This window comes from Neoarius graeffei, chromosome 23, assembly GCF_027579695.1.
Source record: "Neoarius graeffei isolate fNeoGra1 chromosome 23, fNeoGra1.pri, whole genome shotgun sequence".
Lineage (NCBI taxonomy): Eukaryota > Metazoa > Chordata > Actinopteri > Siluriformes > Ariidae > Neoarius > Neoarius graeffei.
The window spans coordinates 13,123,310-13,136,532 of record NC_083591.1 but is presented as its reverse complement, the minus strand read 5'-3'; the positions used below and the strand labels follow the sequence as shown (position 1 = coordinate 13,136,532).

The 13,223-nt window shown below is 40.0% G+C and overlaps 1 protein-coding gene across 1 annotated transcript; it reads right to left on the bottom strand.

Moving 5' to 3' along the window:
• Positions 1-369: 369 nt before the first annotated feature.
• si:ch1073-83n3.2 (uncharacterized) lies at positions 370-12,078 on the bottom strand. The gene is made up of 5 exons (XM_060906635.1): positions 12,036-12,078; positions 10,252-10,510; positions 9,481-9,514; positions 908-1,082; positions 370-722 (listed from the first exon to the last, which is right to left on the bottom strand). Exons 1-5 carry the CDS (start codon positions 12,076-12,078, stop codon positions 370-372), a joined length of 864 nt encoding a protein of 287 aa, XP_060762618.1.
• Positions 12,079-13,223: the final 1,145 nt, after the last annotated feature.

Sequence of the window (13,223 nt, the reverse complement as noted above, 5' to 3'; positions counted from 1 at the left end):
CGACAGCGCTAACCACTACACCACCGTGCTGCCCTCGAGCTGATATCACACTAGAAAAATGCTCTTAAGTCTATTGTCAGAAGTGGTGTAACTAAATCCCACATGAATAACTCTTGTGTAACTTCTGAATAGTTCTTAATTGACTCCTGAGTTCTGAATACTGATGGGCGCAGGTTTGATGTTAAATTCTCATAAGCTCAATTCTGAATCTGGCCTTTAGTGAGCATGATGTTTCAGGTACAGCAAGTTTTAAATCCAATGCCATAGTAATATACTTACAAACCATTTGCTGCTCTCTAGTGAAGAACCTAAAACCATACAGAACCATAAATACTCGAAAATACATTGGGGGTTTGTAGAGCTAGGCCTTCAGAAAGTGAACCCTCCACAGTCGAAAGCATCAAAGTCTGAGTCACCCTCAAAGTCGAAGCTGTTAAAATGAGGTGAGTCGACAACCTCTGCACAGGTGTGGTGGTAGGATGTTCCTCCTCCAACCTCTGAGAAACCCATTGAGTGGGTGATCTCTGGTGCTTGAGCAGCAACACTTGAGGAGCCTGAACAGGAGCTTAGGTAACCCAATGCTGATGAGGCAGCAGCCCCGCCCATCAGTAAACAGACTGCCCTCACAGCACGCGCATCACTGCTGTTACCATGGCGCAGGCAGTCGTTGGAGTGATGGGGCAGGGATTTGGGGCTGAGGTCTTGGCGTTGACGTATGCTGCCTAAAAGATACATGAGAAATGTTAAAAGATAATACACTTTTACAGGATCAGTTTTTTTATTGGTTCCCTACAAAATAATATGCAAGCAAAACATTTTTAATGGGTACCCTTCAAAAGAATATGCAAAATTGTGGGGTTTTTTGGTTTTGTATTTTATGAAGTATTAGCACTCCATAGAATCCCACCTCTGCTTCTGAAGGAGCTCTCTCTTGATTGGGTACGTGGCGAATTGATGGGTTTGTCGCTGAAGCTGGGGGACTGGGGCTCTTTCTCAGTAGGGGTGTCTGGCAAAGAACCTCTGTCTGTGATACAGGGGGTGATGCTTTGCTGTCGCTTCAGCACAAGTAAAGGTGACACGCCCTTAAACAGAACAGGTACTGAATATGCTTTTCAGTTCCACCAAATACTGAGATTAGAAGCAAGTTCTCTAATGTAAATTTATAGCCCATCTTTTTGTAAGCCACTTTTACAGATTAGTATCAGTAGAACTACTGATAATCAGGTATTACACTAAACCCAACAATGACACAGAGGTGTTTAAAAACCTCATTAACATGTGATGCCTGATTCAGTTGTACTAGTGCTACTCACAGTCGTCACTGAGAATGGTACAGCACCCAAATAATATTTGGCCAAAGGGGGTCCTATGTCAATGCCTTTCCAATGATAGATGTGGTAAATGGGTAAACCTAGCAAAAGATGGGCTACAAGTTGCTGTACCTCCAAAGCACGACTGTTTGGTAGGTTTATCTGTTAAAATGAGCAGTAAATGTATTGCATGTACAAGGTCAGTTTACCTAATAAAATGACCACTGAGGAACACAAAGCTCTTCCAAAGTACAGTTAATTAATTAGAAGTGCAATTAAAGGTTGTACTATAAAATTACATTTACAACCCTAATTCCAAAAAAGTTGGGATACTGTGTGAAACATAAATAGAAACAGAATGTGAAGATTTGCAAACCATGAAAACCCTATATCTCATCTCATCTCATTATCTCTAGCCGCTTTATCCTTCTACAGGGTCGCAGGCAAGCTGGAGCCTATCCCAGCTGACTATGGGCGAAAGGCGGGGTACACCCTGGACAAGTCGCCAGGTCATCACAGGGCTGACACATAGACACAGACAACCATTCACACTCACACCTACGGTCAATTTAGAGTCACCAGTTAACCTAACCTGCATGTCTTTGGACTGTGGGGGAAACCGGAGCACCCGGAGGAAACCCACGCGGACACGGGGAGAACATGCAAACTCCACACAGAAAGGCCCTCGCCGGCCCCAGGGCTCGAACCCAGGACCTTCTTGCTGTGAGGCGACAGCGCTAACCACTACACCACCGTGCCGCCGAAAACCCTATATTTTATAGAAAATAGTACAAAGGCAGCATATCAAATTTTGAAACTGAGAATTTATATTGTTTTTTGAAAAATATATGCTCATTTTGAATTTGATGTCGGCAACACATTTCACAAAAGTTGGGACAGGGCAACAAAAGACTGAAAAGGTTGTGTAATGCTAAAAAAACTAACTTGGTTAATTGGCAACAGGTCAGTAACATGATTGGGTATAAAAAGAGCATTCCAGAGAGGCTGAGTCTCTCAGAAGTAAAGATGTTCACCACTCTGTGAAAGACTGCATGGGCAAACAGTGCAACAATTTAAGAATAACATTCCTCAATATACAATTGCAAAGAATTTGGGGATCACATCATCAATGGTACATAATATCATTAAAAGTTTCAGAGAATCTGGAGAAATCTCTGTATGCAAAAGACAAGGCTGAGAATTGACAGTGGATGCCTGTGATCTTCAGGCCTTCAGGCGACACTGCATTAAAAGCAGACACATGACTGTAGTGGAAATCACTGAATGGTTTCAGGAACACTTCAGAAAACCATTGTCTGTGAAAACAGTTCATTGCTGCATCCACAAATGCAAGTTAAAACCAGATATAAACAATATCCAGAAACACTGCCACCTTCTGTGGGGCCGAGCTCTTTTATGATGGACTGAAGCGAAGTGGAAAATTGTCCTGAGGTCTGACGAATCAAAAATAGAAATTCTTTTTCAAAATCATGGAAACCATGTTCTCCAGGCTAAAGAGGAGAGGGACCATCCAGCTTGTTATCAGTGCACAGTTCAAAAGCCAGCATCTGTGATGGTATGAGGGTGCATTAGTGCACATGACATGGGTAGCTTGTACATCTGGGAAGGAATCATTAATGCTGAATGACATATACATGTTTCAGAGCAATATGCTGCCATTTAGACAAAATCTTTTTCAGGAAAGGCCTTCCTTCTTTCAGCAAGACAATGCCAAACCACTTTCTGCACGTATTAAAGCTACATGGCTCCATAGTAAAAGAGTCCAGGTGCTTAACTGGCCTGCCTGCAGTCCAGACCTGTCTCCCATTTAAAACATTTGGTGCATTATGAAGCACAAAATATGACAAAGGAGACCCCGAATTTTTGAGCAACTGAAATTGTATATCAGGCAAGAATAGAACAACATCCATCCATCCATTATCTGTAGCCACTTATCCTGTACAGGGTTGCAGGCAAGCTGGAGCCTATCCCAGCTGACTATGGGTGAGAGGTGGGGTACACCCTGGACAAGTTGCCAGGTCATCACAGGGCTGACACATGGACACAAACAACCATTCACACTCACATTCACACCTACGGTCAATTTAGAGCCACCAATTATCCTAACCTGCATGTCTTTGGACTGTGGGGGAAACCGGTAGCCTGGGCCCGCCCATCCTAAGTGTGACACAACACGGGGGGCTGTTGCGAACTTAGTCTGGCAAGGCAAGCTATCTCCAGCTCTTCCAAGCTCCCGAAAAATCGGGAGCCAATCAACTTTGAGCATCTCCAACGGCCCTGGGTAGAGGCGTGTTCAAGGCAGTAACGTAGTAGAACTGTGACCGGAAGCCATAGATTGTTTACAGAATCTATGCCGGAAGCGCTTCATTCACTAGAAACATTACGAACATGGAGCAGCGGCAAGCCTTTGACACAGCGGTAGATGCTGTATTGAAAGCATTCAACGGGAAGTTCTCATTGAAAACGGAGCAAAGAGCAGCCCTGGAGGTATTTATTGAAAGGAAGGACGTTTTCGCCTTGCTCCCGACCGGCTTCGGTAAGAGTTTAATCTACCAGTTAGCCCTGCTGGTAGCCAAATCAATGGGGCTCAGCAAGAATCCTATCGTTGTGGTCGTCTGGCCTTTGATTGCGCTATTATCATCCTCTTCCTCTTCAGCTCCTCCTTCTTCTTCCTGTTACTCAAGCAGTTTCCGTCACGTCACATACATCAGAGGAAAGAGTGATGTGATTGGTTTAAGCTTCGTCACAGCCTTTTCTGGCTTCGACCAGTAGCAAACTGAGGCATTTCAGAGAGGTGGGTCAACCATGCACTTTGGGAAACGGTTGGGCTTAATATCTACGCCAGACCAATGCTCGCAGAGCTTTGAAGTTGCGTTAGCCAGACTAGGAAACCGGAGCACCTGGAGGAAACAATCAGTGCGTTTACATGCACATCCAAATCGAGCTACTGTCGGTAATCAAGCTAAGGGTCCCAGCAGGGGTGCTAGAGAAATCCAATCCTACATGCACACAAGGAAATAGAGCTATTGTGTGAGGTACATTGTGCACCCAAGCCACAGGTGGCGCTACATTCCCCATCGTGTTGGTACACTTCCGGTTGTCGTCATGAAGAAGAGCTATTCAAGAGTATAAACAAAGTTATCAGCAGTGTTTTCCAGATACTGCTGACGTTTTCCAGCCCAAAACATGTTCAAATCCACCAAAATGCACTTAAAACCTCCCAATCTGGCAACACTGGCAGTTCCGTGTTCACAAGTTCTGTGCTCAAGCTGTTAGGCTTGCTCTAACAGACTGTATGGCTACAAACTGTCCTGCGCAGACCACTGTTTTGTAAGACAACTTATTTTGCACAATTGTATATTTTTCTAAAGTCCATTTTTGCTTACAAAATTTTTTTTTTGCTTACAATTTAACTTATGTCTTAATAAACACACAAAAAGTTCAATTGTTTTGTTTTTATTGACATTCTTCAGATGTTGGACATATATACACACACACACACACACACACACACACACACACACAAATACAATGACTTGTTTATGTACACAATTCACAGCTATGCAACAGCTGTACAGATGTATTTGGTGATACATTAAGTGAGCTAAATTTTAACAGTGCAAACAATGCCACAAAAAGAAAAGATTCATGCCGTTGTCATGATTCGTTGTCATGCCGACCGAGGCTGTTGTGTTTCCCGCTTGTGGTCTCGTCACTCGTCACTTCCGGAAGGGGCAGTGCTGAAGTAAGTAGCTCGACTACGTAGCTCAATAGGGTTTACATGCACTAAGTAGCTCGGCTAAAATCGCATAATCTAGGTCGCGTAGCTCGATTACGAGAAATCAAGTTCGGTTCGATTTCAGCCTAGCTAAGGTTTTTTAATGGCATTTAGAACTTCGATTTCAGTCGAACAACGGCAGAAATTCGATTTTCTCTATGTGCATGTAAACGCACTGACTGGGACATTTCTCTTTCAAAACTACAGCAATTGGTCTCAATTTCCAAATGTTTGCAGAGTATTGTTAAAAGTAGATGTGATGCAACACAGTTATAAACATGCCCCTGTCTCAGCTTTTTTGAAACATGTTGCTGACATCAAATTCAAAATGAGCATATATTTTTCAAAAAACAATAAAAATTTCTCAGTTTCAACATTTGATATGTTGTCTTTGTACTATTTTCAATGAAATATAGGGTTTCCATGATTTGCAAATCATCACTTTGTTTTTTTTATTTACAGTTCACACAACATCCCAACTCTTTTTGTAATTGTATTTTTCATATCCACTATTATACTACAGCACTATTTAATTCTTGACTGTGGGTGATCAGAAGGTGTTGTTGAATTTTTTTCTCATAAAAAATGTTCTAACAGACTGTAAAGCAAATCACATTATATAATTATATAAATACACTTAGTAACAACTCATTCACAGGAACTTGTGTTGCAAGTACAGTACTTTACATACTCTATATGGATTTCTGTAAAGAGACACTTATACCCTGTCCACACTAGGGATTTTTTACCGATACGAAACTACTTTCGTACCTCAACACCTGTCCACACTAGCAACTATACCGGTACTGTAGCGGTATAACTGTATCGGTACGAAACCCACAAATGTATTGCTGTGTTCACACTTATACCGGTACGAAAATGGTATAACTGTATCGATACAAAGTATACTGGTACAGTTTAGTGCATCTGTCCACACTAGCGAGAAATGTTTGCGGTTTTCTTTCACGGTAGTTGAAATGCGCATGCGCGAAGTGTTTCCGTGGTTACCGAGTAACTTCCTTCCGAGAATATATGGCATCCGTTATTTCGAGATCTCGAGAAAACAAAACAATTATTCCGTGATCTCGAGAAAACAAAACAATTATTTCATGATCTCAGCTGGATCACTGTATCTCCGTTGGTAGAGACGAAGCCGGGCCAGTCTTCTGCGGAGGTGCCGCGGACTAATTTTGAAATTATTCCTTATTAAAAGACTTAATGCAATCTCTCCCTGTGCCAACCCCTGATCAAAACATTGCCTTATTAGATGATCGATTATTCCAGACATTCTAATGGCCAAAGTTGCGTCTATACAGAATGAGAAATAGCCCCAAAGTCAGCATATCACAAGTCTCTTGGCGCACCTGAATGAACCATTTCTCAGCTGTTTACTCGAGATCATGAAATAATTGTTTTGTTTTCTCGAGATCTCGAAATAACGGCTTTGTTTTCTCGAGATCTTTAATTAGTTGTGTTGTTTTCTCGAGATCCTGAATTAATTATGTTGTTATCTCGGGATAACAAGGTGAATAAAAAAAAGGATTATATGAAGGGCCTCTCTCGGCTTCCATACGGATGAAACAACGTGTGTGTGCTTTTTGTTGTCAATGTACAGTCTGTATTTCTGGTGGTCATTTATTCAGTCAAATTGTATAAAACGCGCGAGGCAGTTGAGAAAGAAACAAACGAATCTCCGTTCTTCACTATTTTATTCAGCGAAGACATCAATTGAGGTGTGACTTTGCGCATGCGCATTATATTTGTATCGATACAGAGCCACTTCATCTGTCCACACTACAGCGAAGCGCTACAGTACCGATACTGTACCGGTACGAAACCCATAGAGTAGAGTGGGGTAATATGCCCCCGGCCTGTTTTACCCAAAATAACCACCAGATGGCGCAAAGTTACATTTCTATTGTTGCTATGGACTGGCTTGACAACAGGGATATACAAGTATCCACTGTGGATCGCATATCAGCAACGCAGCGGAGAGAAATCAAATTTCATGGTAAGTGATATAATTTTCAGATATCAGTAAAACTGTATTTAGATAGCTGCTATTTCGTCAGATATTATAGCTGTGTATGGGGTATGAGTAGACAAGTCAGTACGTTAAAAAAATACATTAGGTATAAAAAGTTGAATCACATTTTGAAAGTAAGACCCTTTTTTGTAAAAGTGTAGTCTGTGGGGTAAAACGCCCCCTTAATGGCGGGGTAAATGGCCCCCAGGGGGCATCGTTTCCTTTTATCATAATTACTGTATTTCATACATTTCTGAATAGCAGATACATAGTTTTAATAACATCTTGCTTACCTGGTTGAGTAAAGCAAGTAATTTGAACTTAATATTAAAAATAATTGAAATTTAAAAAAAAATTGAAATTAAAATGCGAAATATAATAAAATAATGCATCTATTCATTAATTCAGGGATATTTTCTTGTTTCTTTCACATTATAGGCTTAAGTAAACACTTTTGCTATCCAAACAGCTTTTTTTGAGTGAGGGGGCCTATTGCCCCACCTCAGGGGGCCTTTTACCCCACTGGGGGGGTAAAAGGCCCCCTTGGCACAATGTTTGTTTTTGTTAAAAAAAAAAAAGTATTAACTTTAGGCAAACTTTAGGTGGCATTATTGTTCATGTCACTGTTGTCAAAAACTGTGATTAAAACTAAACACATGGTTCATTTCAACTTGGAGAAAAACTGAATTTTCCTTAAGGGGGGCTTTTTCCCCCACTCTACTCTACATTTGTGGGTTTCGTACGGATACAGTTATACCGCTACAGTACCGGTATAGTTGCTAGTGTGGACAGGTGTTGCGGTACAAAAGTAGTTTCGTATCGGTACAAAATCCCTAGTGTGGACAGGGTATATGGGTTTCGTACCGGTACAGTATCGGTACTGTAGCGCTTCACTGTAGTGTGGACAGATGAAGCGGCTCTGTATCGATACAAATATAATGCGCATGCGCAAAGTCACACCTCAATCGATGTCTTCGCTGAATAAGTAGTGAAGAACGGAGATTCATTTGTTTCTTTCTCAACTGCCTCGCACGTTTTATACGATTCGACTGAATAAATGACCACCAGAAATACAGACTGTACATTGACAACAAAAAGCACACACACACATTGTTTCATCCGTACGGAAGCCGAGAGAGGCCCTTCATATAATCCTTTTTTTTTATTCACCTTGTTATCCCGAGATAACGACATAATTAATTCAGGATCTCGAGAAAACAACACAACTAATTCGAGATCTCGAGAAAACAAAACCGTTATTTCGAGATCTCGAGAAAACAAAACAATTATTCCGTGATCTCAAGAAAACAAAACAATTATTTCATGATCTCGAGTAAACAGCTGAGAAATGGTTCATTCAGGTGCACCAAGAGACTTGTGATATGCTGACTTTGGGGCCATTTCTGATTCTGTATAGACACAACTTTGGTCATTAGAATGTCTGGAATAATCGATCACCTAATAAGGCAATATTTTGATCAGGGGATGACACAGGGAGAGATTGCATTAAGTCTTTTAATAAGGGATCATTTCAAAATTAGTCCGCGGCACCTCTGCAGAAGACTGGCCCGGCTTCGTCTCTACCAACGGAGATACAGTGATCCAGCTGAGATCATGAAATAATTGTTTTGTTTTCTCGAGATCACGGAATAATTGATTTGTTTTCTCGAGATCTCGAAATAACGGATGCCATATATTCTCAGAAGGAAGTTACTCGGTAACCACGGAAACATTTCACGCACGCGCATTTCAACTACCGTGAAAGAAAACCGCAAACATTTCTTGCTAGTGTGGACAGATGCACTAAACTGTACCGGTATACTTTGTATCGATACAGTTATACCACTTTCGTACCGGTATAAGTGTGAACACAACATTATTTAACATTTTTCGAAACAGTCTCCAATGTCAGCCCTTTCTTACAATCATGGTGAAAATGTTCTTTTAAGTTTTCCACCACAGAAAGACATCAGGACAGAACATTGTGCTTTGGGGTTTCTCTAGCAAGCTGCATTTTGTTCTATCTTCATGAGAATGGGAGATAACTAATGTTTATAGTTCATATAATGTCACATTATATAGACCATACACCAGATATAATGTGCACTAAATCATCATCAGTTTTTGGCATCATATTCGCCCAAATTTAAATTTATAGCTGAAGGTTTTCAGCTATTTGGCCTCTGCTTCATGCTGAGAATGAAGTAAACGCATGTGCATAAGGATTATAAGTAAAATGGTTTTAAAATTATCCAGAATTTGTTGCACATCATGATAAAACAGATACATAGCTGAAGCAGTACAGAGGTTTAAGCTGTTGATGGATTATACAGTTGAAGACTCACCTCTTTAATCTTCTTCATTAACTTTAGCCATTGACTGTGGGATAAAAACCAACAAATTATCAATCAAACAAAGCAACTGACCAGAGAGCAACACAATGCCAGAGGATTAGTTAAACGTAAATTTCTTAGACATACTGAATCTCTATCATAAGCGTATTTCAAAAATGACCAATCTTGAGTTGTGGTAAGTGTATTTTGTGTCAGGTTATTTAGTACTATATCCATTCTCTGAAATCATCCTGGATGCCATCAAATTTCCTCTCTGTGGATATTGTGGGATTTTGGAAATTCAGTAAACATAAAACAGCTTAAAACAGCAATAGATAGATAGATAGATAGATAGATAGATAGATAGATAGATAGATAGATAGATAGATAGATAGATAGATAGATAGATAAAAAATAAAAAAACTGAATATATGGATTACATCTAGGTCTTTTCCTTTTCTACATGAAAACAAACATTAAATCAGAAAATTATTTATGTGTTATTTATCCATGCAATACATTTATGTTTTCTATGGCTTTTTTCCACTTGTAAAATCACACAGAAAATAATATTAATTCAGCTTTTTGCTCTTAATTTAAAAGCACCAAGTTTCTGAGTTGCTAAAAAAGATATATCAGCAAAGGGTTTTGGTTTTTTTTGCCTCAATTATTTGGGCTAATGTAGTGTTAAATTAATACTGAATGCAAATTAAACCTCATTGCAAGGTGTTGGAGGGTTAAAAAAAAATACAAATAATAAACCTTCTGTTTGCTCAGACTGACCAGCAGTCATCAGGGTTATCTGAGAGCAGCAATAAGAACTTGTCTTGTGGCAGGATGAGGGCAAAACAGCAGTCCCTGCGCCCTCCTGATGGCAAACGGGGCAGGTCCAAGATCTCCCTGCCTTCCACTATGGACTGGCAGTTACTCTGTAGCACCACCACTTGCTCTGGAGGAGAATCAGCATCTTTACACACCATCAGCCTGCCTTCCACAGTCAGCACCACATACTTCTCTTTCCACTGCTTAAACATGAAGCCTCCTGAGAGAGATAAAAGAGAAAAAGTCATAGCAAAATAAATGGAATTAATTGACTCATTGGGTGTCTAATGAGCATGTGCTACTAATTGGATATTATATGCCAAGGAATAAAATACAGCAGGGCTTGGGAAAATAATCAATTATACAGGGGGTCATTACCACCACAAAGATGATTATTTTCCAAAGCAGTACATCCTGAAATGTTTTACCATCTAATACCACAGCAATCTGCCAACCATCACCATTTGATTTATTATTAAGGAATGGCATGTCATTCATTTTATCCATTTACGGTAGAGTAACATTTATTGTTGTGGAATGTTCATGAAACAAGTAGTTCCTGTTACCACTGATGTTATACTAGGTATGAACGTTCACTCATTAGCGTCTCTCTTTTTTCTTTCTTGAAATTAAGACAAATGCTATAAAGAAATCACAAAGGTCTCTGTAGTGAACTTCCCATGTCTGAAAAAATGGAAGTTACAGCTTTATCTCTGATTGTTACAAATCACAAACACTGGAGACTCCTTAGAAAAAATGTTAAATAAACATCTCCTTACAGAAAACCTGACCATATAAGTTACTGTAGACATGACATATTAGAATGAGCGTGTTAATATAAACCCTGCAGCTTGCAACTCCTGCCAGAGCTTCAACAACACCTTCTGACAATCAGAATTGAGAATACAACAGTTCTGTGGTATAAATTGTGACATTCAATTTAAAATATCATTGCTACTCCCTTGGAGGTAGGCAACTGTGAAGCAACTCCTGGTCATGATGTCTGGTTAACGAAATATTATTAGTCAGGTCACTCTTTGATACAAGAGCTAGCCCTCTTCTAGCTAAATCACTAGAATATAGATTATCAGCACTTGTTGATAGCTCATAGTCTGCTCTGTTTTTCAGGGATTACTGTGCTCCCAGCCAGGATTAGAGACAGCTGAGGGGCCTACGTCACCCAAAATTCTCTATGACTCAGAAATAAATAAATAAATAAATAAATAAAAATTGGAACACAACAAGTGGAGCACAACCCTGAAAGGTAGAGAGTGTGCTATAAGGATGATGCAAATCTGTTGTGAAGGCTTTTCAGGTTTATGACCCAGAATATAAGTAGACTCTACTGAAATCATGGTTTCAAGTAAGTCAAATTATATTTAGGTGCATTTTGAGCAAAATATATGGATATGCCAGAGATATAAATATAGGAATACATCTAGATGCAGGTCAGAGAATTATAGAGAATAGTAAATCATAAATTTGGAAAATTTGATCCATTATGTCAACATTTTTAAACACAAAACACTAGAAAGTCACAGAGAGAGAAAAGAGAGAGAGAGAGAGAGAGAGAGAGAGAGAGATGGCTGTTACACAATCTTGCACAATATAGTAATGATATTTCATCTAATCTTTGTCTTTGCAGGTTAGAAAAAATATTGGTGGGTTAGAATGCTATAAACAGTGATGGCAGTCATGACAATGTTTAGTACATCTCAGTTCCCCAGGATAAAGCGACATCTTACCGTACTTCTTCAGGAAGCCTTGTCGCACTCCAGGTGTGCTCATGTCTATAACCAGTCAAACAGCCAAGATTCACGATACAAAATGCCGCAAGGTCAGGATGTTCTCTCAATTTGTATGAGAGAGAGAGAGAGAGAGAGAGAGAGAGATAATCCCCACACATTAAGGGCAATCCAGAAATCAGCTGGGGATCCATGAGGCATGATGGAATTGCTGCTCTTACCTCTCTGAGCAGGGAAATGCATCACCTGAACATCATATAGAATGGCCATAATCATAATAGTCATAATAATCCCCCAAAGTGAATCCAACCATGCCTGCAGTAAATACTCTCCTCTAACCCCAGCCAGATGAAAGTGAATTTCCCATCTCTTTTTCTCTGTCTCTGATCAAAACAGCCAGAGACTTGTTGACAACATGGAGTGTCCATGTCCCACATCTTTTACTCTTTATGAAATAAACTTAACAACCTACTGACTGTACATAGTATGGCTCCTACATACCCAAACATTAGATTATTTGTGTCCTCTGTCAAAATGGTTACAAGTGAGTACAATCACAGTGCTCAGGATTAATATTCTAACACTGCCCTGAATTTGACTGGGCTCTGCTAATCCAAACCTGCAAGGGTATACATTATCCATTCTTCCATAATATTGATTGGTTTCAGTGTCACATGTCATGTTGGCTTGATGTGAAGGATTACAGCTCAATCAGTCTGTGTGCTCAATGCTGTACTAAATCTGTATGTCTGCAAGCAGCTGGTGAGGTCTTCTGAAAATCTCACATATGGGAGCAACAGATATTTATGAAAATCAATAAGAAATAAATAGATTATTTGTTTCATACTTAATCTCGAAGGGACTTCTGGCTAACCTTCGCATAAAACCAACAAAAACAAGCCCCCACTCATTCAACCATCGATCCATCCATCCATCCATCCACACCACCACTCATCCTTTCATTCATCCATCTGTCCAACCATAAACATAATTTTTTGGAAGTGACTGCATTGTACTTCTAGAACAAACTAAAGGAATTATTCTCATCTCATTATCTCTAGCCACCTTATCCTGTTCTACAGGGTCGCAGGCAAGCTGGAGCCTATCCCAGCTGACTACGGGCAAAAGGCGGGGTACACCCTGGACAAGTCGCCAGGTCATCACAGGGCTGACACATGGACACAGACA

Bases quoted from the DNA above. Each gene is read 5' to 3' on its own strand.
- si:ch1073-83n3.2 (XM_060906635.1), bottom strand. From the start codon at position 12,078: ATGAGCACACCTGGAGTGCGACAAGGCTTCCTGAAGAAGTACG. The intron at 9,515-10,251 runs GTCAGTCTGAGC...TTTATCCCACAG, and splicing joins GATAACCCTGATGACTGCTG to TCAATGGCTAAAGTTAATGA. The intron at 723-907 runs GTGGGATTCTAT...TGTATCTTTTAG, and splicing joins GAGCTCCTTCAGAAGCAGAG to GCAGCATACGTCAACGCCAA.